The following is a 22,612-nucleotide window of genomic DNA, read 5'->3' as shown; positions in this document are numbered from 1 at the left end:
CCCTTGCCCTTGCTCCCCAGGTAGGCAAGGTGCCCTCCTCTGGGTTCCCAGCAGCACCTGGGCCGACATATGTCAGAACCTCACTCCACTGCTCTGGGGTTGCTCCACTAGAATGTCAGATCTGCAAAGGTCCGGGGGTCATATTTCTACCCTAACGCCCAAGGCCAAAGCTGGCACAGAGCAGATGGCACACAGGTGTGGGAGGGGACCTGGGGGCACCTGACGTGCACGGTACTTAGGTGAGGGGCGTCAGGCAGCAGCAGGAAGATGGAAGGGCCCTGAGTCGAGCTCTCATCCCATATTTAAAAGTGTGACCACCCTCCCCGCCAGTGTTCTCCCCACTCTCCTGAGAGAGATGGAAGGACCTGTTCAGTCACTGGAAGGAGGTGCTTTGTCCAGATAGGAAGTGACACGCTGTGGAAGGGACTTGGGTGGACCAGCTGTTGGAAGGACATCTGAAGAAAATGCCCTGGCTGGAAACCAGGACTTGCGCCAGAATTTGGGGCGGGGGGAGGGCAAAGGCAGTGGGAGGGACCCCCGACCCACCCAGGATGTCGCTGGTCTTAACCGAGACAGTGTAGGAAGTCCACTCCATCATCTCCTCCCCGTCGATGACGGCGCACATCTCGCACACCAGCGTCTTCTTGCCCTTCCGCTGGGACAGCCAGTCTCCGTAGTAGAACATGGTCAGGTCTCCGGTGTTCATGTTCTTCAGAAGGATCTGGGGGAGAGGGAGCCCTGTGGGGACGTCCTCCCTCACCTCCACCAGCCCCCACTCACCCGTGCAGCCCCCTCTGCTGAACCCCAGCCACCCGAGACACGTGCTCGTGACCCAGACTCAAAGACTGTGGAAAGGGCCCTTTCCAGGACAAAGACCCTGTCCTGTGTGCCTTGCCCTAGCTTGGGGATTTGGAAATGGGTAACTCATCTAAAAACATTTACTGAGAGCTGCCTCTCATGGTGTATAAGACATATTTGCTGAATGAGTGGAGGAAAAATGGGCCACCCAAGCCACTGTCAGGCACAAGTACCTGAGAGCAGGGACTGATGTCTGCCAGATGGCCTTTGGTGTGGGCACCATATTGTTGGCTCAAGAAAAATCTGCTAATGGCTGAACAGGGGAGGAGGAGCCTGAGGGGACTCAGGGCAGATGGCCTTCGGGGGATGGGGGTGGTGTGGACTGACTCGGGCAGGGGAGCTGAGGCTTCATGTTATGGGTTTAATTTTGTCCCCCTCCCCCTGACAAATTCATATATTGGAGTCCTAACCCAGTCCCTCAGAATGTGATCTTATTTAGAAATGGGTTGTTACAGATGTAATAGTTAAGATGAGGTCATTCGGGTATGCCCCAATCCAACATGAGCGGTGTTCTTATACCTCATGCCAGACACGCACACAGGAGAACGCCGTGTGGGGACTGGCGTGATGCCACCACGAGTCAAGGGACTACCAGAAGTTAGGGAGAGGAGCGTGGCCCTGCCGACACCTTGATCTTGGACTTCTGCCCTCCACGACAGTAAGGTGATAATAAACGTCTGTTGTTCTAAGCCCCCAGTCTGCGGTACTTTGTTATGGCTGCTGAGATCTCTAGTACACATGGCACAAGGAAGGCAGGCACAACACCAGCACCACACGTGTTGGAGTCCCCAGGGCCCTGTGTGACACAGAAGCCGTGCTTGCAGGGCTGTCACCTTTGTCATCACAGCCATTGCCAGGGGCCTCCAGCTTTGGGGCCACACTTAGCATGGGCCTCCTACCATCATATGAGTTGCTATCAGAACGTATCCCACTTGGCACATGCTCTGGGAAGCCCCTGTCCACTCCAGAACTGCGAGTGTTAGTGACTCCTGTGGGCAGGCTGGAGGCACGGGGCCCTGAGGGTGGGGAAGGTGAGGAGACCACAGAAGAGAGGTCCTGAGAAGGAGCCGCTGCCTTCGTTTATTGGTGGAAACTGAGTCTGTGGCCATGTGTGTGTATGTGTGCACACGTGTTCTGGGGAGAGGGGAGGGTGGAGGCAGAGCTGAGAAATCTCATGCTGCCGCTGCTCCTTGAAGAGCCCAGCATCCCGGCCCCAAGGCTGGTTTCGGTCCATCTGAGAGCCCAGGGGTCCAGGCCTCCAGCCAGGCCACTGAGGCCAGGATCAGACTCCCCCCTGCTCCCCCCGCCCCCCACCACAGAGAGGGTGGAGGCCTATGATGGAAAAGGAGGAAGTCGCCTGACTGTGCGATCACAGGGGCACCCACGGCTCCCCTGCCACCCTGCCTACTCTGCCTGAGGCTCCCACCCTGGCAGCCTCTCTCCGTCCCCGCTTCTGCTGCTCTCCTCTCAATCCTCCCGGCTCACGTCCTCGAGGAAGCCCGACCCACGCCTCCCCTTACTCGGGTCTCTGTCCCTGTTACGTTGCCAGGTCATGCTGAATTCTCTGACAGTTGACTCAGTTCTCACTGGACACAAATAAATAAAAATTCATGCCAAAGGGCATATTGATTATATGGGCGGGGTTCATAGTATGACCCTCTATAGTGACATCTGCACTTTAACAAGGTCCACTGGCAAACCAACGGCACAGGGAGAACGGGGTGCAGGCTGGGAGGAAGAGGGGCCCAGACAGTCTACCCTCTCCAGAAACCACTCGGGCCGGCTGCCCAGGCCATCGATTCGGATCCGCATCTTGGTGAATGGAGCGATGTCCAGGATCTCCATGATGAAGGTGTCGTTCTGCTCCCGCTCAAACCTGATGGTGGAGAGGAGAGGCGTGAAGAGGGAAGCTGGCCATGGGGAGGGCTGGGCTAGGCCAGGCTCCAGATCTGGGGTGAGGAGAGAAGGTGAGGCCTGTACCCAGCGACTCCCCGGCAGCCCATCCCTTGCAGCCAGATGTTTCCTGAAAGGCTGGGTTAAGTGAGTTTGGCTGCTAGAAATGGCCCTGAACCAAGACCTACCAGTTCTAGGCTCTTTTTAAATTATTATTATTTATTTTTTGAGACCGAGTCTCATTCTGACACCTTGGCTAGAGTGCCGTGGCATCAGCCTAGCTCACAGCAACTTCAACCAGAGTCCTGGGCTCAAGCAATTCTCCTGCCTCAGCCTCCTGAGTAGCTGGGCCTACAGGCACGTGCCACCACGCCCAGATAATTTTTCTATTTTTAGTAGAGATGGAGTCTCACTCTTGCTCAGGCTGGTCTCGAACTCCTGACCTCAAGCAATCCTCCCACCTCGGCCTCCCAGGTGCTAGGATTACAGGTGTGAGCCACTGCACCCGGCCCAGTTCTAGGTTTTAATCTGATTCTGCTAGTTACTTAAAACAGTCCCAACTCCACTATGGAACTTGGTTTTCTCAGCTGTAGTCTGGGGAGAATGACACTGGCCCTGCAATTTCACAAAACTGTCACAAGGACCAAATGGTTGTGAAATCAACTTAAAATACATAAAGAATTCTATACTTAAAAAGCTTTACATGAGATTTGATGAGTGACAGGGCCACCATGAATGGTGGGGCGGGTTGTGCACTGTACAACTCTAGATGTCATCATTCACATTTTTTTATTTGCAATCTGCAAAACTGAACACAGGTGGCCTGGATTGGGCAACTCTACTGAGAACTGTAAAGTGGTAAGCAAATAGAAGGTAATGCTGCTTTTGTTGCTATTATTATTTTTCTGTGGAATGACCTCATCATCCCAGGGATGCTCTATCTTTATTCCTTACTGCTCTTCCCAGAGTGCTGCATGCACAATGCGACCTTCAATGCTGACTGATTGCCTGACTGCTGACTGATTCCAGATCATACTGCTGATAAGCCCCTCAGGGTATTGCAGGTGGCGCTGAGATATGGCTGTGCATGGCAATTGTTATGCTGCCTTGAAAACCAGACATATTTAAAAATAGAGGCCACAGCCAATGGAAGCTGAGACTGCAAATGCTGCAAACAGAAAACTACGCCTAGTCTTAAAGGTGGAGCAGGGCCCTCATCCCTTTTGATAACTTGCTTGCATGCATGTTATAATGATCAGAAGTGAAAAAGTTCTCCTAAAGTCTGTGCCACACCCCCTCCTGCTCCCTCTGGTCATGTGGAAACTGCGAGGAGGTGCTCATATCACTCTCATGTCACACACTGAGCTTCTCTCAAATCATCTTTCAATTCCTTACTCTTGCCAGGAGCACAGTTTTGCAGATCAAAAGAGCTTTAGAATTCCTTCCTTCCGATGCCTCTTTAATTTTCACCCTTTGAATTTTAGCCAAGTATCTTCATTTTATGGAGATTTTATGGTGGGACAGGTGGGTAAGGAAGTGGGGAGGAGAAACAAGCTTTTCTTCTAGAAGACTGAAAAGTAGATTACATTTGCCCCTCACCCCTTTCTTGCCGTGTAATCTCTAGTTCACCTGGATGAACAACCTCCCGTTGGGGTGGAACGTCCGTATGCAAAAGGAAAGCCTCACCGGTCCTTCGGTCCTCCGGGACTCACCAGCCACATCCTTCCTGCTGCTCCACACCCCTCCAGACCCCTCAGTGGACATGCAGTAAGACCCCCACACTGCGGGGCCACCACCGGAGCAGTGCCAGCCTTTGATCCAGGTCCCGCCCCGGCCCAGAGGGACAGAGCTGTGGAAGTCACCCCAGGTTTGCACCGCTTTTCTCCCCAAACGGGCCTCTGTTCAGCAGCCAAAGGGTGATGTCTGGGAGGGCCACCTCTAGCTGCCCCTCTCTTCCTTCCTTCTCTGGTTCCCTTCTGCTCCCTACCCACCGAGAAAGGCTGTCCTCGGGAAAGGGCCCACCACCCACTCCCCGACTGGTCCCTCTGACTGAGCCCAGCCTTAGGTGGGAAGGGCAACTTCTTAATGGATTTTAGGCATTGCTGAGAAGCCAGGGAAGGGCTGCGGGTAGGGATTCTGGGAAGGGGCTGGCTGGCAGATGGGGACAAATAGTGTGGGGCCCAAGCCCAGCTGGTGGGCAGCTGCTCAGGCAGTTTGCTTCTGTGGCATCTTAGGGGCATGGCTGGGGCTGTCAGGACTGGCCAGGGTTAGAGATTCAGCCTTAGTTTCATTTCTAGGCCAACCTCCTTCCAGTCTGGGGGTCCCCATAGCCAAGGCCATTGAGCCCATGCTCTGTGGGCTCCATTGCAGCCCCACGATCCCCTGAACAGCTCTTTTCCCTTCAGGACAGCCATGGCCAGCTCTTGGCAAATTCTTGTTATATTGAGTTCTGCCACCAGAACTGATTGTGGAGTTCTGGCTAACAAACCTCTGCTGTCCCTCTCCCCACTCCTTGGCAACAAGCCACCAGATCCTCTCTGCTCCAGGCTCCTCAGTGGAACACATGCAGCAATGGCAGCGAACAAACCACAGCCACATCCCATTGTCTAAATATAGCCTGTACACCCACTGGACACCGATTGCCTCAGATTCCACCGTTAGAGACTCATTCCTTGAGTTTGAGTATTACCTTTTAGGGCACCATCTTTTTTGAATGCCACATTAATTGATAGCATCTCAGTGTGAACTAGTTTACCAGAACACTGTCCCTGAAGTGGCAACTTTCCCTGAGAAGTTGGGGAACTACGCTGGGGAGTGGCGGTATGAGGCTTTGGCCTCTGGGAACAGCACCTGAAGACAATATGCTGGAGCACGGCAGCAGGAAAGCCCTGCAGTGCCTTCTGTGTGCATGTCGCAGCCTCCTCCTCATCATGCACAGTTTCTTGGGGAAAGCATCACCTTGCACAATACCAAGCTGTGCCCACGACACATGCCCAGTGGGTCTTTCCATCCCAGTCCCCTAGTCAAGATGCAGACACCCATAACAAGGGCTCCAAGACACAGGCAAAACATGCAGCCACATGCAAATAAGAAAAGCAAAACACGCCCTGGGTAAGAGCTCTGAGCTTGCAAACTAGAGCAATTAAGAAATGATGGCTCTCCTCACAAAATAAATCTTTACTCAGAAAAACAATCCTTCAACTAACAAGGTGCCTTGAAGCATTTGCAATATGGTTGTGTTTATAATGATGCAATTTTCAAGCAACACTTTTGGAATTTAGATACTCTGAGAAATGAGATGTCTGTCTCTCCCACCAGCAATTAAACCTTGTATATCTGGCAAATAAGGTGGAATGTAGGTGTGGGATAAGTGATCAGAGAAAATCCAGGAATTTGGAGTTGGGTGGAAATTAGAGTCAGAGTATAGAGGTGAAGACTATGAGAGACTGAATAAGCAAGTGGACAACAGCCAGACCATGTATCATAATAGAACTCCAATCCACAACCTCTGCAGCGACCAGCCCAGGAAACCACAGCCTCTACAGCAATTGCCCCAGAATGGTCGGGACTTAAGCAATGACTGCCAGCTTCCCTGTATTGTCCCTGCTCCCAACTCAGGACCAACCAGAGAAATGCCTGGATGCTGCCCATCCAAGCACATGAGATGCCCTGATTCTAGCTAACTCACCTCCCGCTTTACCATTCTAAAAATAATGCTCCACTATAAAGTTTTCCCACTCTCCTGCCAGCCTTCGAGACTCTACCACACCAGACGGTGCCTAACTTTTTTGCTAGAGCAAGCTCACAATCCATAGCCTCTCATTCCGACTTCCTTTATTTCCTCAACTGCCTAAGTTCAAATCCCTACTTTCTAGCTGTGTGATCTTGGGAAAGTTACTTCACCTCTCTGTGTCTCAGGCACTTTATTTGTGAAGTGGCAAGGATAAGAGAGCACACTAACAGGGTGATATGAGTTAATATATATTAAGAAGCACTTAGCACAGGGCCCGGCATGGAGCAAGTGTTTAGGAAGTGTGAGCCCTTATTGTTATATCACCGTGGCTAGTTGATCTGGGAAGAATTCCAGGAGGAAATGGAAGGTACATAATGAGAGCAGAAGTGCTAAGAGAAGGCAGGCAAAAACTGTTCTCATCAGACCCCCAGGATGAGCTGTGTAGCACGGGCAAAGCTCCGGCTCTCATGAGCTGCCCTGGCCATGAAGAGAAACCCCTGCCTGGTCCTTGAGAGCTTCAGTATCCTCATCCCATCATCACCTTCATCCCCATCATCACCATCACCTCTACCATCATCACCTCCAATACCACCATCCTCACCGTGCTGGGAACCACCCTCACCATCACCACCATCGGAAGTACTCACAGAGTGCCCACTACGTGCAGGGCCAGAGCTAGGAGCTGTGAGGGGGCCAGAGAGGAAGCCACCTGGATCCTGCCCTCCTGCTGGGGGAAGGGGTGCTGTGGGTTCAGAGCAAGTGGCTATGGTGGGTTTTATTTATTTTATTTTATTTTTTTATTTTATTTTTTGAGAGAGATCAATCACTCTGTTGCCCTAAGTAGATTGCTGTGGTGTCAGCCTAGCTCACAGCAACCCCAAACTCCTGGGCTCAGGTGATCCTCCTGCCTTAGCCGCCTGAGTAGTTGGGACTACAAGCACATGTCATCACATCCAGCTAATTTTTCTATTTTTAGTAGAGACGGGGTCTTGCTCTTGTTCAGGGTGGTCTCGAACTCCTGAGCTCAAGTGATCCTCCCGCCTCAGACTCCCAGAGTGCTAGGATAACAGGCATGAGCCACTGTGCTTGGCCTATGGGTAGGTTTTATAGACCCTCAGCTTAGGCTCTGAGTCTCCCCCTCTGGTTCTTAAGATGTCAGGCGCCAAGGATGTTTAGGGGACAATGGTTGAACATGGAAAACCAGCCAAACCCAGGATTGTCTAAACTGGGGATGCAATGGAGGCACAGACAGTACATACTACAGGACAGCTCCTTTACTGTCACCACTAATCACTCTTTTAAGAGGTGGTAGAACCTAATGCTTGGGACTGGGGACCATCTGGGTGCAGTCCCGGTGCCAGTGTACTGGACGTGGGACATTGAGCATTATGACTCTACCTTGCTGCACCTCATCTTTCTCACCTGTAAAATGGGGATGATATTAATAATAATAGTACCCACAGAGTTGTGGAAAGGACTGGGGTGTCAATACATGGCTTACAACAACGCTTGGCTAAAACCAACCCACATAAATGTTAGTGTTGCTGCTGTCGTTCTCCTTGGGTGTTGAGCTCTGTGGGTACCTTGTGTCCCTGGTTGCACGATCTCTCCAGTGCCTGAATCAGTGCCTGGCATACACTAGGTGTTCACTCACTTTTTTAATGTTTTGAAAATTGATGGCTTTTTCTTTTGCAATCATTTTAGACTCAGAAAAGTTGAAGAAATAGAACAGAGCTTCCGTGTACCCCTCATCCAGCTTCCCCTAAGGTCAACCTCTCACATTACCATAGTACCATTAACGAAACCAGGAAATTAACAGTGATACAATACCATCAACCGCTAATCTACAGACCTCACAATAAACATTGTCGAGTGACCAAATGAGAGAAAGAGGAAAGGAAGGACTTGCTGGGGGCTGAGGTGATCAAGGAAGCCTCTCTGGAGGAGGTAGATTTGAGTTGGCCCTTGGAAGGGAAGGGTATGGAGACAGAATGGACAAAGGTGTGGAGGCTGGAAGGCCCCTGGTGCAGGGGGTGGCGGCAGGCAGGGTGGGGCAGAGGCACAAGGTCACGTGGGAGGAGGGGTGAGGAACAGGGGCCGCCTCCAGGTACCTGGCTTTCTTTTTGTCCAGCTGTACCTCCTCTGTGCTCCCGTTGATGCCGTAGAGGGTCATAAAGATGTTGGAGTCAGTGCCCCCGCCAACCACGTCCCCTGTCCACACGGTCATTTCGTAGAGCACCTGCCATGGGAGGGATGCGGGTCCTTGGCACCACTCCCCAACCCCACTCGGCCGGCCTCAGTCTCACCAGAGAAAGCAGACACGCACTCCAAGTTCTGTGGCTCTGAAAAGAGTCCTCCCCCATTTGACTGTAAATGTCTGGACAGCAGGTCGGGCCTCCTCCTTCTCTTATGTCCCCCACTGTGCCCAGTCGGCGTGGGAGAGGAGTTCAGTTTCTGACAGCGAGTGTGCAGTGCAATAGAAACACGACCAAGAGCCCCAGCGTCCACAGATCCATTCTTTGTAAGTCAAATCCCAGCCTGAGTCCAGCCACGCTAGCAGTGCGTGGTGGCAGGACAGTGGCTTTTGGAGCCATCCAGAGCTCCGTGTGAGTCCCAGATCTGCCACCTGCTGGTTGACAACCCCAGGCAGACACCTGCCCTGGCGGGTCTCCGCTCCCCTGCAGTGGAATAGGGATGAACCGCACTGCCCAGCGTGAGAGCTGCAGACGGTCGCATTGGTGCCTGGCGCTGGGCCTGCCACGGCCACGCGTACAGCCTCCAGCACCAGTAGCACCAGCAGCAGCAGGTCTGGGTGTCTGTCCCCTTAGTGCCACAGCCAGCATACACCGTGAGGTCTGTGAGTGAGGAGTACCACTGGGGGGACGTTTAAGGGAACTGGCCTCAACCACTTGTAAAATGGGACAAGCCCCTATTTACGTGACTTTCACTTTAGACTGGGGTTTTGCCGTTTTGCCTGAGCTTTGCTGCGAAGAGGACATGTGCCCTTTGTCTCTGCTGGAGGGTGAGGGAGCAGCCTGCTCTTTCCCAGGGTGGACTGCCTGCAAGGGGCATCATCTACCCCCATATTCTGGAATGTTCTCTGTTCCTGCATTCTCACTGCATTCCCTCTCACCAGGTGCCGTGGATTGGCGCCGAGGTCTAAAGGTTCGGGAGAGGCTGGTACACACGTTGGAAGAAAGGCCAGGCTGACTGTCTGCTCTGAGCACACCTGGCCCTTCCCTTCCCCGCGGCTGCCACATCCCCTTAGCACTTGTGCAGGGGCCTGGTCCCTACCACCTCGGAACTCAGAACCCGAGTTATTCATCGCAGCAGGCACGCTCCCTGCCACGGTGCCTGGTGCGTGCTGCATGCTTTTCCTGCAGCTTCTAGAATCCTTGCCGTGACTCCGCAAGGTTTGAAGTGTTATGTGCGGGCCTATCCTACAGGAGAAGTTCAGGGTGTGTTTGATGAGGGAATGGATGGAGAGATTCTTGCTTTACCAGGAAAACCCCCTCAGACCACCCAACAAGGGCATTTGTGATGGGCAAGAAAAGCTGAACAAAAGTCGGAGCTTGACATTTTTTTGCTCTTATCCAGACAGGCATAAAAAAATAGAATGATCAAAACGAACGCTTCGGCGGCCTCATGGAGACCGGGCCCCGAGGGCTGGTCCAGCCAACTCCTGTGTTCTCTGCATCCATCGCTCCCCTTTACACAGGCACGTCTCTTTTTATGCAATAGGTGTGTTTCCAAAAAGAGACAGAAACAGAGTTCTTGTAATTCTGGTCTGATATCAGATGTCCTGGAGAGATGGCCGAGCCAAAGAACCCTGCAGTTCTTTGTAAAGTGACAAACCTGTGTTCTTTTGTACCGTGAATAACAGGGGTGTGGACCTGGATTTTCCTGGACTAAAGGGCTCGGAGGGAGATGCAGCTGCCCTGCGTGGGGTGCATGCATGTGCTGGGGGGTGGCACACACAGGCACACACGGGCTGGGAACTGGGTCAGGCAGAGGTCCCTGGGCGAATTGTGCGCTCGCCTGCATCATCCATCTGGCCGCAGAGGGAGATGTCTGGGGTGGGGGAGGGTGTCTGTGCTGTGGACAGTGCTGCTCGCAGACTCCCCAGCAGGCGAGGGGCAGCCTCCCCTACTCCCGCCTGTCAAGGGTTTTAGAGCCCGGAACTCAGCCCCTCCTTGTGTTTCCATATATGGCAGAGGCAGGCACACCAGGTCCAGGTGGCTGCTTCTCACCTTTGTGGGACAGCTTCTGATCTAAACTGAGGAGCCCACTGGTTTGGATTCAGGAACAGAGATAAAGGCTGGGGCCTTGTTGACTCCACAGCCATGAGAGAGAAAGATCCTACAGGATCAGGTGAACTTGAGGCCTCTGGGCCACCAACTGGCTGTGTGTCCTTGGGCCCCAACACCAGGCATCCTGGCTCCTGCCCGGACTGACCTGTGAGTTTATGTAACTTGTCCCAGATCATGTGGCCACTTAGAGGTGGAGCCGGGACCGGAGCTCAGAACTCCTGTCTTCTAGGCTTTTCCGGTTAAGGAGGGTCTCGTGTGCACAGCACTGGCTGCGCTGTGAGACCCAGAGGCTGACAGTGTCCCAGATGCCCTCTTTCCCCATCACCATCACCATCCCACTGCCACTGATGGAGCATCCTCTGTAGAATAACGAGCCTGCCTGTCTGTGTAGAGCTGCTACCTTGCAAAGCTCTTTACAAACTGCGATCTCATTAGATCTCACCAGGAACGAGCCATGAGTAGCTGGGAAGCATTATTTTCATACGCAGTGTATGAGAAAAGCAAGGCCCAGAGGAGCCAGGTGACTTGTCCAAGGTCACACAGCAGCAGACCAGAAGAGAGTTCAGTCTCTGGCCCCTGGCACAGCACGTCTAGCCAGCACACCAGGCTGCAGCCACTGACGACGCCCACTTCCTGCTTCCCCCACTTCCCACTTCCCCCACTTCCCCCACTTCTGTCTCGCTGTTGCTCCCACCCCAGCCTGCACTGTCCTGGCCGTGCAATGCACACTCACAGTGTTCCCTACCTTCACCCCGATGTTCACCACCATGGCATCCAGAAGGTCAAAGACACGGGAGGTGATGCCATCGCCTCGGTCCTTGGCGAGCCAGCAGTTGCAGCGCAACGTGTACTTGGTGCCCTGGGTGGGCACCGCCAAGCACAGCTCCTCCACCAGCCAGCAGCTCTCGGGGGAGGCCCCGTCATGGCCCAGCTGGAAGGGGACACACCAGACCTGTGAGGACCTGGACACAGCCCAGAAGAAGTCCTCCCTGCTCAGCTCCTCCCTCGGTGCCTCCTTCCAGGGCACCGTGCACCCACTGGCCGAGTCCCTCTCGTGAAGGTGAAGGGGTTTTGCAGGTATCGTCAAGGCCTCTAATCAGATGACTTTGACTTAATCAGAAGACCATCTGGGTGGGTCTGACCTAATCAGGCGAGCCCTTTAAAAGGGGGTCTAGGCATCAGAGATGGTGAAGTCAGAGAGATTTGAAGCAGAAGCAATTGTCTCCCATTGGCCTTGAACAAGCAAATGGCTGGTTTTGGAGAGGGCCACATGGCAGGGAATGGTGGGTGGGTTCTGGGAACTGAAGGCCTCAGTCCTACAACCCCAAGAAAAGTGATTCTGCCACGAAGAGGACCCCAAGCCTCAGAGAAGCAACTTGATTTCAGCCCCATGAGACTGAGAAGTACAGCCAGCTCACTCACACCTGGACTCCTGACCCGTGACACTGTGCGATAATCCATGGTTTGTGGTAATTTGTCACACAGCAATAGAAAGCTAACCCCCAGGGCCACCCAGCTAGTTGACAGTGGACATCCTCCTTTGCTGCTTGCTCTGAGGGGGCTCCAGGTGGGTCACTCTGCCCTCCCTCCACTTCCCCTCCCACCCACGTCCTGGTCAGCTCCTTCCTTCCCTGGGGGCCCTGAGGGCCAGCACCTCGATCTTCTTGATGATGCCCACATCCAAGCCGGCCACATAGAACTCCTCCACAGAGCCACGGTCGAAGCCCTTCTTCCCGCCGGGGTAGTCCAGCCAGATGCGGTTGCTACGCTCGTCTTCCTCCCCAATGAGTAGGATGAAGGCTCGGCTGTCGGTGGCCGCGTCCTTGTGCTTCCCAGTAGTGACTGACACATAGTAGGGAATAACTGCAAGAGATCACGGGCCAGCCTCGCAATGGGCCAGGTGGACGAGGGCACCGCTTAGCGGGCTCAGAGGCTTGAAATAACCCCTATAGGGGGCTGACCTCAGTTGATCTCCGCTCCCTGCTCAGAGACACTGCAATGAGCCTTTCAGACTGGGGAGTCATCTGTGGGGAGGGTCTGCTCCCCAAGGAATAGGGGAGTTGGTGATGCCCAACATGAAGATCAGAGAGTGCGATCTTGTACTTGTTTGCAGTGCCATGCTTCTGAATGCCCTTTGACCAATGATCTTACTTGCAGTTAGCACTGCCGCATGAAGAAGGTGAAAACAATAACCTGTCACTAAGTACAGCGATTAGACGCCTGAAAAGCTTACCCCAGTCAGCAAAAACCAGGTTGGCAAAAGCAAAGTCCCACAGAAAGTAGGAATTTGGGGAAGAACAATGAAAATGTTTTATTAATACATATGGAACATAAATGAAACTCCTAGACAGAAGTTTGTTTTCAATTTGAAAACAAACTAGATTAATCAGCTTAGAAACTTGTTCACATAGTGTCCACAGAGATCTAGTTGCCCACCCAGTATCCACTCTCCTTGCAGCTAGGGGTGGTTATGATATGTAAGCAGATATTGTGGGGTGAGTTTCTGGGGAAATCTTTTTTAAAGGGTCTGACTCAACTGGGAGGAGTACCCTTTTGCCCCTAACCTTCCACTCATTCTGCTTGGGATGTGGATGTGATGGCTGGAGCTCCAGCATATATCTTGGAACCATGGGCAACCTTCAAGATGAAAAGCTACTCATAAGGTTGCCAGAGTGACCAGGTTGAAGGAACCTTGAACTTTTATGTAAGAAAACAGAAAAATTCCTATTATTTTAAGTCATTATGTCCAAGTCTCTGTCACTTGCAGTTAATGATTGGTACAAGTTGGAAACACTTTTTCCTGGCTCATCTTCCTTCACAGCTTGGGGGACACTGCCCTGGTGTAGTGGATTTTAGGTAATGCAGTCTTTATCTCTTTGAAAAGTTTCTAAACCAGCCCTTCCTGGCTGGAGTGATCTGCACGGTTTTTTGCACCTGCACATGGCCTTGTTTTACCCTTACAAGGAGGGTCATTCTACAGACGTCCCTAGGGCTTAACAAGAGGCACTTTTTTGGGGTCCTATCACTTAGTCACAGAGTGAGAAGGTAAAGTGTGAGCAGATTCGTTCTCTCTGCCTGACTCCATAGATCCACCTGGAGGGGGACAGTGTATTTGTCACACTCTCATGTTTAAGAGAACTGAATAGGAAGGTGGTGCATTTAACCGTTCAATAGACAAATTTGCCTTATCTCAAAAATCCAGTTGGCAAAATTAACTTGCCAGGGAATTACGATTTTTTTTTTTTTATGGAGGAGGATAAAACTGAAGCCAAGAGACTGACTTGTCCAAGGCCCCATGTTTTATTGTCAGAACCAGAAATGGAACTTCAGTCTCCAAACAACCAGCTCACGGCTTCTTCCCCTCTTCCCACCACACACCGTATCATGGCTTAAGTTTGCATGGCTGAGTGTTTCGTACGGTGCACTATTGACATGCAAAGGAGGTTCACTGTTGCTGTCAATTTCCGCCTGGTGGTCCTAGGCCCTCTGAGCTAGGCCAATATCCTGAGAGTGTGTGAGGGCAGAGTCTATGATGTAACTGCCCGGTGGTGGATCAGTGGATTACGGACATCATCATCCTGTCCTCTTTAGCCTTTGTCTCCCCATCTGTAAAGATGGCTTATCCTTGCCCTCTCTCACCTTGAGGGTTTTTGTGGAGATGAAATACCCAATATGTCTGAAAACGGTGTAAATTACAAAGCATTAGACGTAAATCATCATTGATGGTGGGGCGAAAAGATGGCCTGTCCAAGAATAGCTGTAAAACATTTCCATGTGCCTGCTCCTCCTCTGAAGGGCTCCCTACTCGGCTCACCTGGGCCCTCCTGGACGTAGGCGGCCATGGGCCCCGTCACTGTGTTGATGTCGACGTCAGCCATCTTGGAGCTCAGGGCGATCTCCCAGAAGTCAGCGGGGCTGCTGCAGTTGCTGCTGCGGTCCCCGGTGTACTCCTGTCCGGAGGGGCATGACCCACCCGTTACAGCTCCAGCACCCCTGCCCCACGGCACCTCCCCCAGATATAAGGGCAGTGACAGGCCATGGCTGAGCCTCCCCCAGATATAAGGGGGGGTGACGGCCCCTCACCGCACCTTCTCGTAGAAGAGCCTCTCGAGCCGCCCGTCTTCCTTCTTCAGGGACAGCCAGCGCCCACACAGGAACAGGAACTCATCCTCGTTGGTGTCGTTCCAGATCTCCACCTTCTCCACATACCAGTCTGCGCACCACTTGGTGTTGTCATGGCGGAGCTTGATCTTGTAGATGACACCCAGGTCAGCGGCCTCGATGATGAAGGTGTCAGCCTGGGGAGTGGGGACCCAGATGTGGGGATTCAGGTGGGGGTCACACTCCCCATTAACCCGCTTCAACCCCATCCTTCCAGGACCTTCCATCCCCCTAAACTGCTGGGCTGAGCAGGCCTTCCTAGCTGGGATCCTCTGTGCCCAGCCCTAACACTGGCCATGGGGTCCAAGGCCTCACCTCCACGATGGCCCATCTCCCAGTCCACCCGTGTGTGGCTCCATGGGGAAGACTGCCTTCACCAAACTCCTCTTCTCTTGGGAGAAGCCCGTGGGTGTTTGGAAGATGGACCCTGACAGCTGAGCGAGGGGGGGTGGGACTTAAATGCCATGGCCAGTGGCAGATGGTGACTGCTCAGCCAGTCTTGCTTGTCAGACGTCCTTAGCTATGTGAGTATTGGGATGAGTTCAGGTGTGGCAGCTAAAAGCGCTTCTAGAGGTGACATTCTGAATAACCGGAGGGGGCTTGGAATTCCCGAAAAGCCAGGAGTGAGTAGGAGGAGTTGGCAGAGCAGGTGGGAGGAGGCGGGGAGGGGCGCAGGGAACAAGCAGCTGTGGGCTGTGATGTAAGACCCTCCTCTGTGTCCCCGATTCTGTCCTCAGTCAAGTGGGCACTCTGTGTGCTTGATTCTTCGAGGAGAGCTCAGCGGGGTGTGGATTCTAGGCCTTGGGTGAGGGGGAGCCAAGGCAGAGATTGAATGTGGGAGGCAGGAGCCCAAGGATGGGGCTTGGGGAGGGGGACAGGTGACCCTGAGTGACACCTACTTTCCTTCTGAAAGATCGGCTGAGTGTGGGCATTGTGCTGAGCCCTGGGAACAGAGATGAATATCATAGGACGCCTTCTGCCCTGGGGACCTCACAGTCCAGGGCGGGGGGGGGGGGGGGGGGGGCGGGGTATGAGTAATTATAGCCCAGGTGGTGGGAACAACCACTTGTTTGAGGACTAGAGCCAGGGCTGGGATGGAGTCTCCAGGTGGCGTTATTACACTGCACATGGCGGGGCTGGGCTTTCCAGGCAGCCCAGGGCGGGGACAGCCCATAGCTGAGGCAACTGCAGGCGAACGGCAGCTGTGGTGCATGGCCCACAGCAGGTGTGGACCCTGCAGTCCTGGGGCGTTGGCAATCCACTGAGCCCACTAGAGTAAGAACGGGCCCACCCTGGGACACTGCAGTTCCACTGCTTTGCATCTGTCCTGGGGGAAGACCTTCATATGTGCACAAATATGCACATATGCACGATGTGTTCATTGCAGGATAATTTTTACAGTGGAAAATTGGAAGCCATCCGGGGTCCTCTGCTTGGGGAATAGTTAAATAACTCTGGAAAAGCCTTTCCTGTGGAATGTGACGTGTGTGGTGGGTACAGAGAATAGCCAGTTCCATCCCTGTGTGAACATCCTGACAGGGATTTCCAAGGCATCTGTGAATGCCAAAGGCAAGTTGAAGAGATGTTTATATAGCATGATGCCTTTTATGCAAAAAATAAAATCACAGAACAGCTCGCCTATTTTCTATGGGCGCATGTATATGTAGGCAGAGAAAATGGTTGGCAACATGCCAAGAGAGAGCCTGTGGGGCATTCTGGAAACTGGGCCCAATGATCTGTATGGGACATTCCAGGCAGGCCAGTGGGTCAGACCATGAAGGTCTGCAAATCCCATGAAGGATTCAAGTCAGATCTGGGATCCGTGGGGAGCCCCAAAGGGTTGACATGAGGGGTGACTCATCGGCTTCGGGTAGGTTAACTGAGGAAGCCGAGGATGGACCTGGGGCAGGGAGACGAGGCTGGCTCAGCGAGTGGAGTGAGATGAGGATATTTAGAAGGGAGGTTCTCCGGGGCCTGATCAGATATGGGTGGGAGGGGGTCCTGACAGGCAGAGAGATGTTCAGGATGACTCCTGGATTCCAGAGCAAGAGATCAGAGAAATGGAACCTTCTAGATGCTCAGCAGTGAACTTAAGGTCACATACACAGTAACTGAGCCAGGAGAAGTTCCAGCACCCCTGATGTGGCATCAAAACTGGAGGAAAGGAGGAGAAACAGATGGGGCGGAACCAAGCAAAGATTTTTCTTGAGATGTAACAATAGCTAAGAGAGAAAAGAGCAACCTGAACACAAAGGAGGATGGATTCCATCACCTTCACTGACACCGCCATTCATTTATTCACTCAGTAAATGTTTAGCGAGTGCCTATTCTTTGCCAGGCTCTGTAAACACAGCCAAGCACAAAAATCGACTGATCCACTGTGTGCCGCACATTGGTGTTTTCACAGTGCATTTGCCAGGCATCAACGGAGGCATCAACCAAGGCAGGGGACAGGTGAGCTGTCCCAAGGCTCGACAACACCCACCACAGACGAAGAGCTACCTGTGTGCCAGGCACGGTTCTAGGCACTTCATGTGTTTGAATGTAGTTGACTTTCACAATAACTCAAAATTAACTCTTTTTCAAGTGGAGGATACTGAGGCACAGAGATATTGCATAACTTGACCAAGATCACACACAGCTAGGAAGCGTCAGAGCCAGGATCTGAACTCAGGTAATCTGGCCCCGCATCTCGACACCTGATAATGTCCTTAGTATAGTGTCAGGGACATCACATGAATCACTTGCTCTTTAGCATTCCACTTTTCCAAAATAAAAAGAGGAGGATAGGCCTCCTTCTGGCTACCTTATAAGGACTGTGTGTGTGTGTGTGTGTGTGTGTGTGTGTGTGTCTTAAATTATTTCTCCCTGATACAAAGTACTCTAACATCTTGTCCTATTTTTCAGCCCACGGGTCTAATTAGCAATCACAATACTATTATTCCTGCTTCGGAAGTGGCAAACTCAAGTTGAAGGTGAACAGTTTGTGTCTGGATGATGAAGCAGATGAGTGGGAGCACTGGGGCCTGACTCCCGGGGACCTGGCGGCCAGGCTGGGGCTCCTTCCATGCTCCCTGACTCACATACAGAGTCACCAGCTGGCTGCAGACCCACTTAGATGACACCCCCTTTTCTTGTCCCAGGCCTAATATCCAATAGCAAGTGGTCATCCCTGGCTGAGGGTCAGGCCCTTGATAAGTACCCATTGGTGGATGTGTGATCCACACACACGGCCGTGGGCAAGACCACAGATTGGGTTGGGAGCCAGTCCCCTTTATCTCACCTCCCTGTGGACATCGTCTGGCCTGTGGGCATTTCGGGCAGAGTTAGGTGATTGGAGAGGAGACCGAAGAAGGCATAGAGGGCAGAAAGAAGGAAGCCAGGCTGGCAGAAAGGGAGTTTGGCAAAGCCCACCCTTAGTGGCCCCTCTGGACAGACTTCTTCCTTTTTGCAAAATCACAGTATGTCAGAGCTGGAAGGGCTTTAGACACCATCTGGTCATTTTTGAAGCCACAGAACCCTTTGCTTAACAGAGGGCCTGCTCGGCACCCCAGTCCGTAGGCCGGGTCAGAGTGGACCCACCTGGGTGAGAGTGGGTGCCCGTCTGGCCCACTCCTATCACCCCCACGAGTCCTAAAGGCCATCGTGCCATCCAGGACTCTGCACAACACAATTCAGCCAGTCCATATCTGACCCCTCACTTGACAAATGAGGAAGCTGAGGCCACAGAAGTGGAATCAGGTGAGGAGTTGATGCAGAACCAGGTTCGAGCCTCCGTGGGCACAGCCCTCACCACACTGCGGTGCTCACTCCCACGTTTCTGAGCCCCACGGTGAACTGGGTTTCCTGAAGATGACCCAGTCCCTGGTGGCCAATAGCCTGCAGCTCAAGCAGACTTCCTGCTCACCCCAGCCCACCCTAGGCAGGACCCAGGGCTGTGCTGGCCAGGAGCGGGGGACAAGTGTGCTTGCAGGGGAAGGGCAAAGGCAAAAGCCCAAGTGAGAGTGACTGACAGCCCACGAAGGTCCTGGACGTCCCTGGGGACCACAAAGAGCTGGCACCCAGATCCCTGGACCTGGGGAGGAGAAGGGGGTAAACTCCGTGTGACCCTCATACCGTTCCTCTCTCAAACTTGTTGGTGCGGTTCTCTGACTTGCCGAGGTACCGCTCTCCGGTGTCCCCCAGGTCGCCGTAGATGGTGATGTAGACCTTGGCATCTGTCCCTGCCCCGGGAACATTCCCCGTGAAGATCTGAACGGAGTACAGCACAACTGGGCAGCAGGTGGACAGACAGACAGACAAAGGGAAGAAAAGGGTGACAGCACTTCAGGATTTAGGGAACTGGATTTGTAGGAGGTATCAAGGTTCTAGCCCAGGCATCAAGCACTTAGTGCCGCCCCGCCATTTGCTCAGTTGTGCACATTCGGCTTCCAATCCACATGGATTCTCCAGTGGGAAGTTTGCTCATCTGATATGGACCCAGGTGGGCTCAAAGAGACCCAACGGATAGAAACTTTCAAACCATCTGCCCAGACAGCCTACAGTGTCCAGGGAGAAAGAGCTGGAAACTACCAGCAATGCATCCTAATCATGGTCACTATATCTACCTGCTATAACACACTGACAATAATAGGCCTTCCTTTTGAGGGTGACTGGTATCAACGCCAGGTCCTTCTAACCAGCTTGTGGGAAAAATAACATATTTTTGATAGAATAGTTTTCCTTCAATGTCCATTTCCTTATTTTCACTTACTTTCCAGCTCATTGCAGCCCACCCCACCCCAGCACTCCAGGCAGACTCTAGCCGAAGCTACTGTGACTGCCACCCTCCCCTTGGCCATGGGAAGGGCTCAATAAATACTGGTGTGACAATTATTAAGAATTATTAAGGAAAATAAAAACTAATAGTGTCTTGATTTTGTCTTGCTGTTGTGGACTTATCAGGGAAGAATAAAAGACCTTTTCCAATCTCTACCATAGCAGGGAGAGGCAAGTCTTGCATTTATTTTATTTTTTTCAGAGATGGGGTCTCGCTTTGTCACTCAGGCTGGAATGCAGCGGCGTGATCATCGCTGGTGACCTTCCTACTCCCGGCTTCCTCCCCACTGCTTTCTCCAATCCTTTGGGAATTACGAAAACTGATTCAGCTTCTGGGTGCTGAGCAATGCGGTTGTGCAGTCAGAGGCAGCTATTTCTGGATCCTCCTCCCTCCACGTCCCACCCAGGCCACACAGCTCATCAGTGGAGAGACGTTTCCCTAGAAACATCACCCAGCTCCAAGTGGGTTTTGTGGCATGGAGCAGCCCAAGTGCCCCACTGGGAGAGCTTTCCAGGGCGTCCTCTGGGGTCCAAGTAGGGAAGGGAATTATCCCCCAGATTTAACAGAAAAAGGAAATTTGGAGAAAGGGAGAGCAGTAGGGAAAGGCACACGATTGAGGCAACACTTGCTTTTCTTTCTAAATGGGAGGCAACTCAGCTTAAAGGAAGGTTAGAGCTATAGCTGTTTTACTTATGGTGATAAAAAAGGAAACCAGTGTTTGTCTCTTGTCTTTTGACTGTCTTATCAGTCCTTATCAGACCTGCCCCTCTGCCTCCACATGGGGCCTGAAATTTGGGGTTTTACTCCAATTTTTCCCAAAAGGCAACACAACAGATTTAAGCTGGATTTCCAAGCTCTGGGAGCTTCTCTGATCACGTAGACTGCCCTGCTAGAGAGACTCATAGTGTGCTTTTGTATAGCATCAGTGGCAGAAAGTCTGTCTTTTGCAAGTAAATTTGATTTTTGAAATAGCTAAAGGTTATTCGGAGCTGAATGGCTGCCAAACAGGGGGATTGACATGGACAATGTCATCGCAGGTCAAAACAGAGGTGTGGCCCTGTCTATGTGGTCTGGGAAGAAGGTGTGGGTGCACACACACATACAATACAGAAAGAGAGAGGAAGAGAAGGCTGAGGATTGGGCCCTGAGGACCACCACCTGGCATGAGAAAGGAAACCAGCACTCAGTGGACCATTCAGAGAGGTGGGAAGAGACCCAGAATAGGGTGGTGTCACCGAAAGCAAAGGAGGAGGAAGCACAAGAAGTTGGTGGTCAGGTTGCTGCAAATCCTGCAGAGAGCACCACATCGATGACGAAGGGACAAAGATAACTGGCCCACACAGAAAGCAAAACCATGACCTTGGACATTCTGAAGCTGCACTCAGCCACTGAGAACAAATACAGAATAGCTTCAGAGTCCAGAATGTTCCTCAATTCACACTAAGTTGGGACAGCTGGATCCGGCAAGACCAGAGAGGACCAAGCCACAGAGATTGGCAGCCCAATGAATAAAGAGTAGGGAGAAAACAAGGACTAGTATATTCCAGGCACCAGATCCACCATATTTAGATGTATTACCACAGTGTCAGACCAGAAAAGGATTTGAGCGCAAACTTTGGAGGGAGACAGCTGAGACTTTGAAGACTAGCTCCGCCATTTATGAGCTGTGTGAACTTGGGCGGGTCGTGCCACCTCAGTAAGCCTCAGCCGGCCTCTCTACAGAATGGAGATAACAGTGGACGCTCCTCCTGGATGAAGAGGCTCAGCCTGGCACAGGGCGAGTGCTCTTCAGGGGAGGGTCATGGTCCTGGAGCTGCCCATGGCAATGAGAGTGACCACATCACACTTACTGTCCAGAGGCTCCTCCACTTCCTTGTAGACGTGCCTTAATGACCCATCTTTCATGTATTTCTCAGTGAAGATGTCATAAGGAACCAGTTCTCGAATGGTCTTCTTGTCATCCTCAGAGGTGGCGAGCCATCGATCACAGGGGAAAGTTAAGGTCTCTGCACCCTGGGGTGAGGAGCAAAGACGAAAATGAGCCCTCAGTGTGGAAACTGCCAACTTAAGTGGCTCATCAGCATGCCAGTACTCATGGAGACCAAGGACAAGGGTCCTGGGGCCCCACAAATAATGCAAGAGCCACAGGGACCCCCTGCCTCAATTTCTTACTTAAAGACTTGGACAACAGTATCAGAGGTTGGATCTCAAAGGCCAGATTCCCAGAGTCACTTAAAAACAGATATCTGAACCCTATTCCAGAGACTCAGGTTCAGCGGATAAGGAGAGGGGACTCTATATTTTGTAATTGCTCCCAAGTTATTCATCTCCACAGCTATGACTGTGAGCTATCTCCGACGTTTAGAACTTTGTGGTTTCAGAGTGTTTTCCAGATTGTTCAAGGTGGATTTTCTTCTGTGAGTTGACCTTGAGGAGCAGGAAGGGCACGTTGGCCACTCGCTAGTGATATGGCCTTGGGGATGGGGAGCAGACATGGCTGCCCATATCCTCCTCCTTGACCACTAAGCCAGGTTCTAGAAAATTCTGCCTTCGACCAGAGCTAGTTCCTGCACACTGAGTGAACTGGATGAATTTTTATTATGAGATTTTATGTCAATAATGATGAAGTAGCAAGCAGGTTCTTATGGGGACTCTGCCTTGCTTGAATCTGTTCTGGAAAGGGGCAAAAGAAATAGCAGAGCAGACCAGTCCAAAACTCACGTCTTTGTCTGGGAGGAGCCTGCGGATGTCCACGTGGGAGCAGTGCCACCCGGGATTCATGCCTGTGTTGGTGTGGCCGATCCGAATTTTTTCAATGATTTCTCCCACGTCTTCCAG

At 52.3% G+C, this 22,612-nt stretch overlaps 1 protein-coding gene across 1 annotated transcript in view; it reads right to left on the bottom strand.

Annotated features, from left to right (window-relative positions):
• The window catches only part of LOXHD1 (lipoxygenase homology PLAT domains 1), a 149,029-nt gene that overhangs the window by 21,657 nt on the left and 104,760 nt on the right, over positions 1–22,612 (bottom strand). The window contains exons 27-36 of the mRNA XM_069467841.1: positions 22,496–22,612; positions 21,625–21,787; positions 19,072–19,226; positions 14,883–15,092; positions 14,609–14,744; positions 12,449–12,657; positions 11,540–11,725; positions 8,596–8,723; positions 2,617–2,734; positions 547–721 (exon numbers count right to left, since the gene is read on the bottom strand). Coding sequence (XP_069323942.1) covers positions 547–721; positions 2,617–2,734; positions 8,596–8,723; positions 11,540–11,725; positions 12,449–12,657; positions 14,609–14,744; positions 14,883–15,092; positions 19,072–19,226; positions 21,625–21,787; positions 22,496–22,612 — 1,597 coding nt within the window. The remainder of the gene's footprint in view (positions 1–546; positions 722–2,616; positions 2,735–8,595; positions 8,724–11,539; positions 11,726–12,448; positions 12,658–14,608; positions 14,745–14,882; positions 15,093–19,071; positions 19,227–21,624; positions 21,788–22,495) is intronic.

This window comes from Eulemur rufifrons, chromosome 5 (assembly GCF_041146395.1).
Source record: "Eulemur rufifrons isolate Redbay chromosome 5, OSU_ERuf_1, whole genome shotgun sequence".
In the NCBI taxonomy this organism is placed as follows: Eukaryota; Metazoa; Chordata; class Mammalia; order Primates; family Lemuridae; genus Eulemur; species Eulemur rufifrons.
Note: the sequence above shows the minus strand (reverse complement) of the source record. Positions and strands in the feature narration are given on the sequence as shown.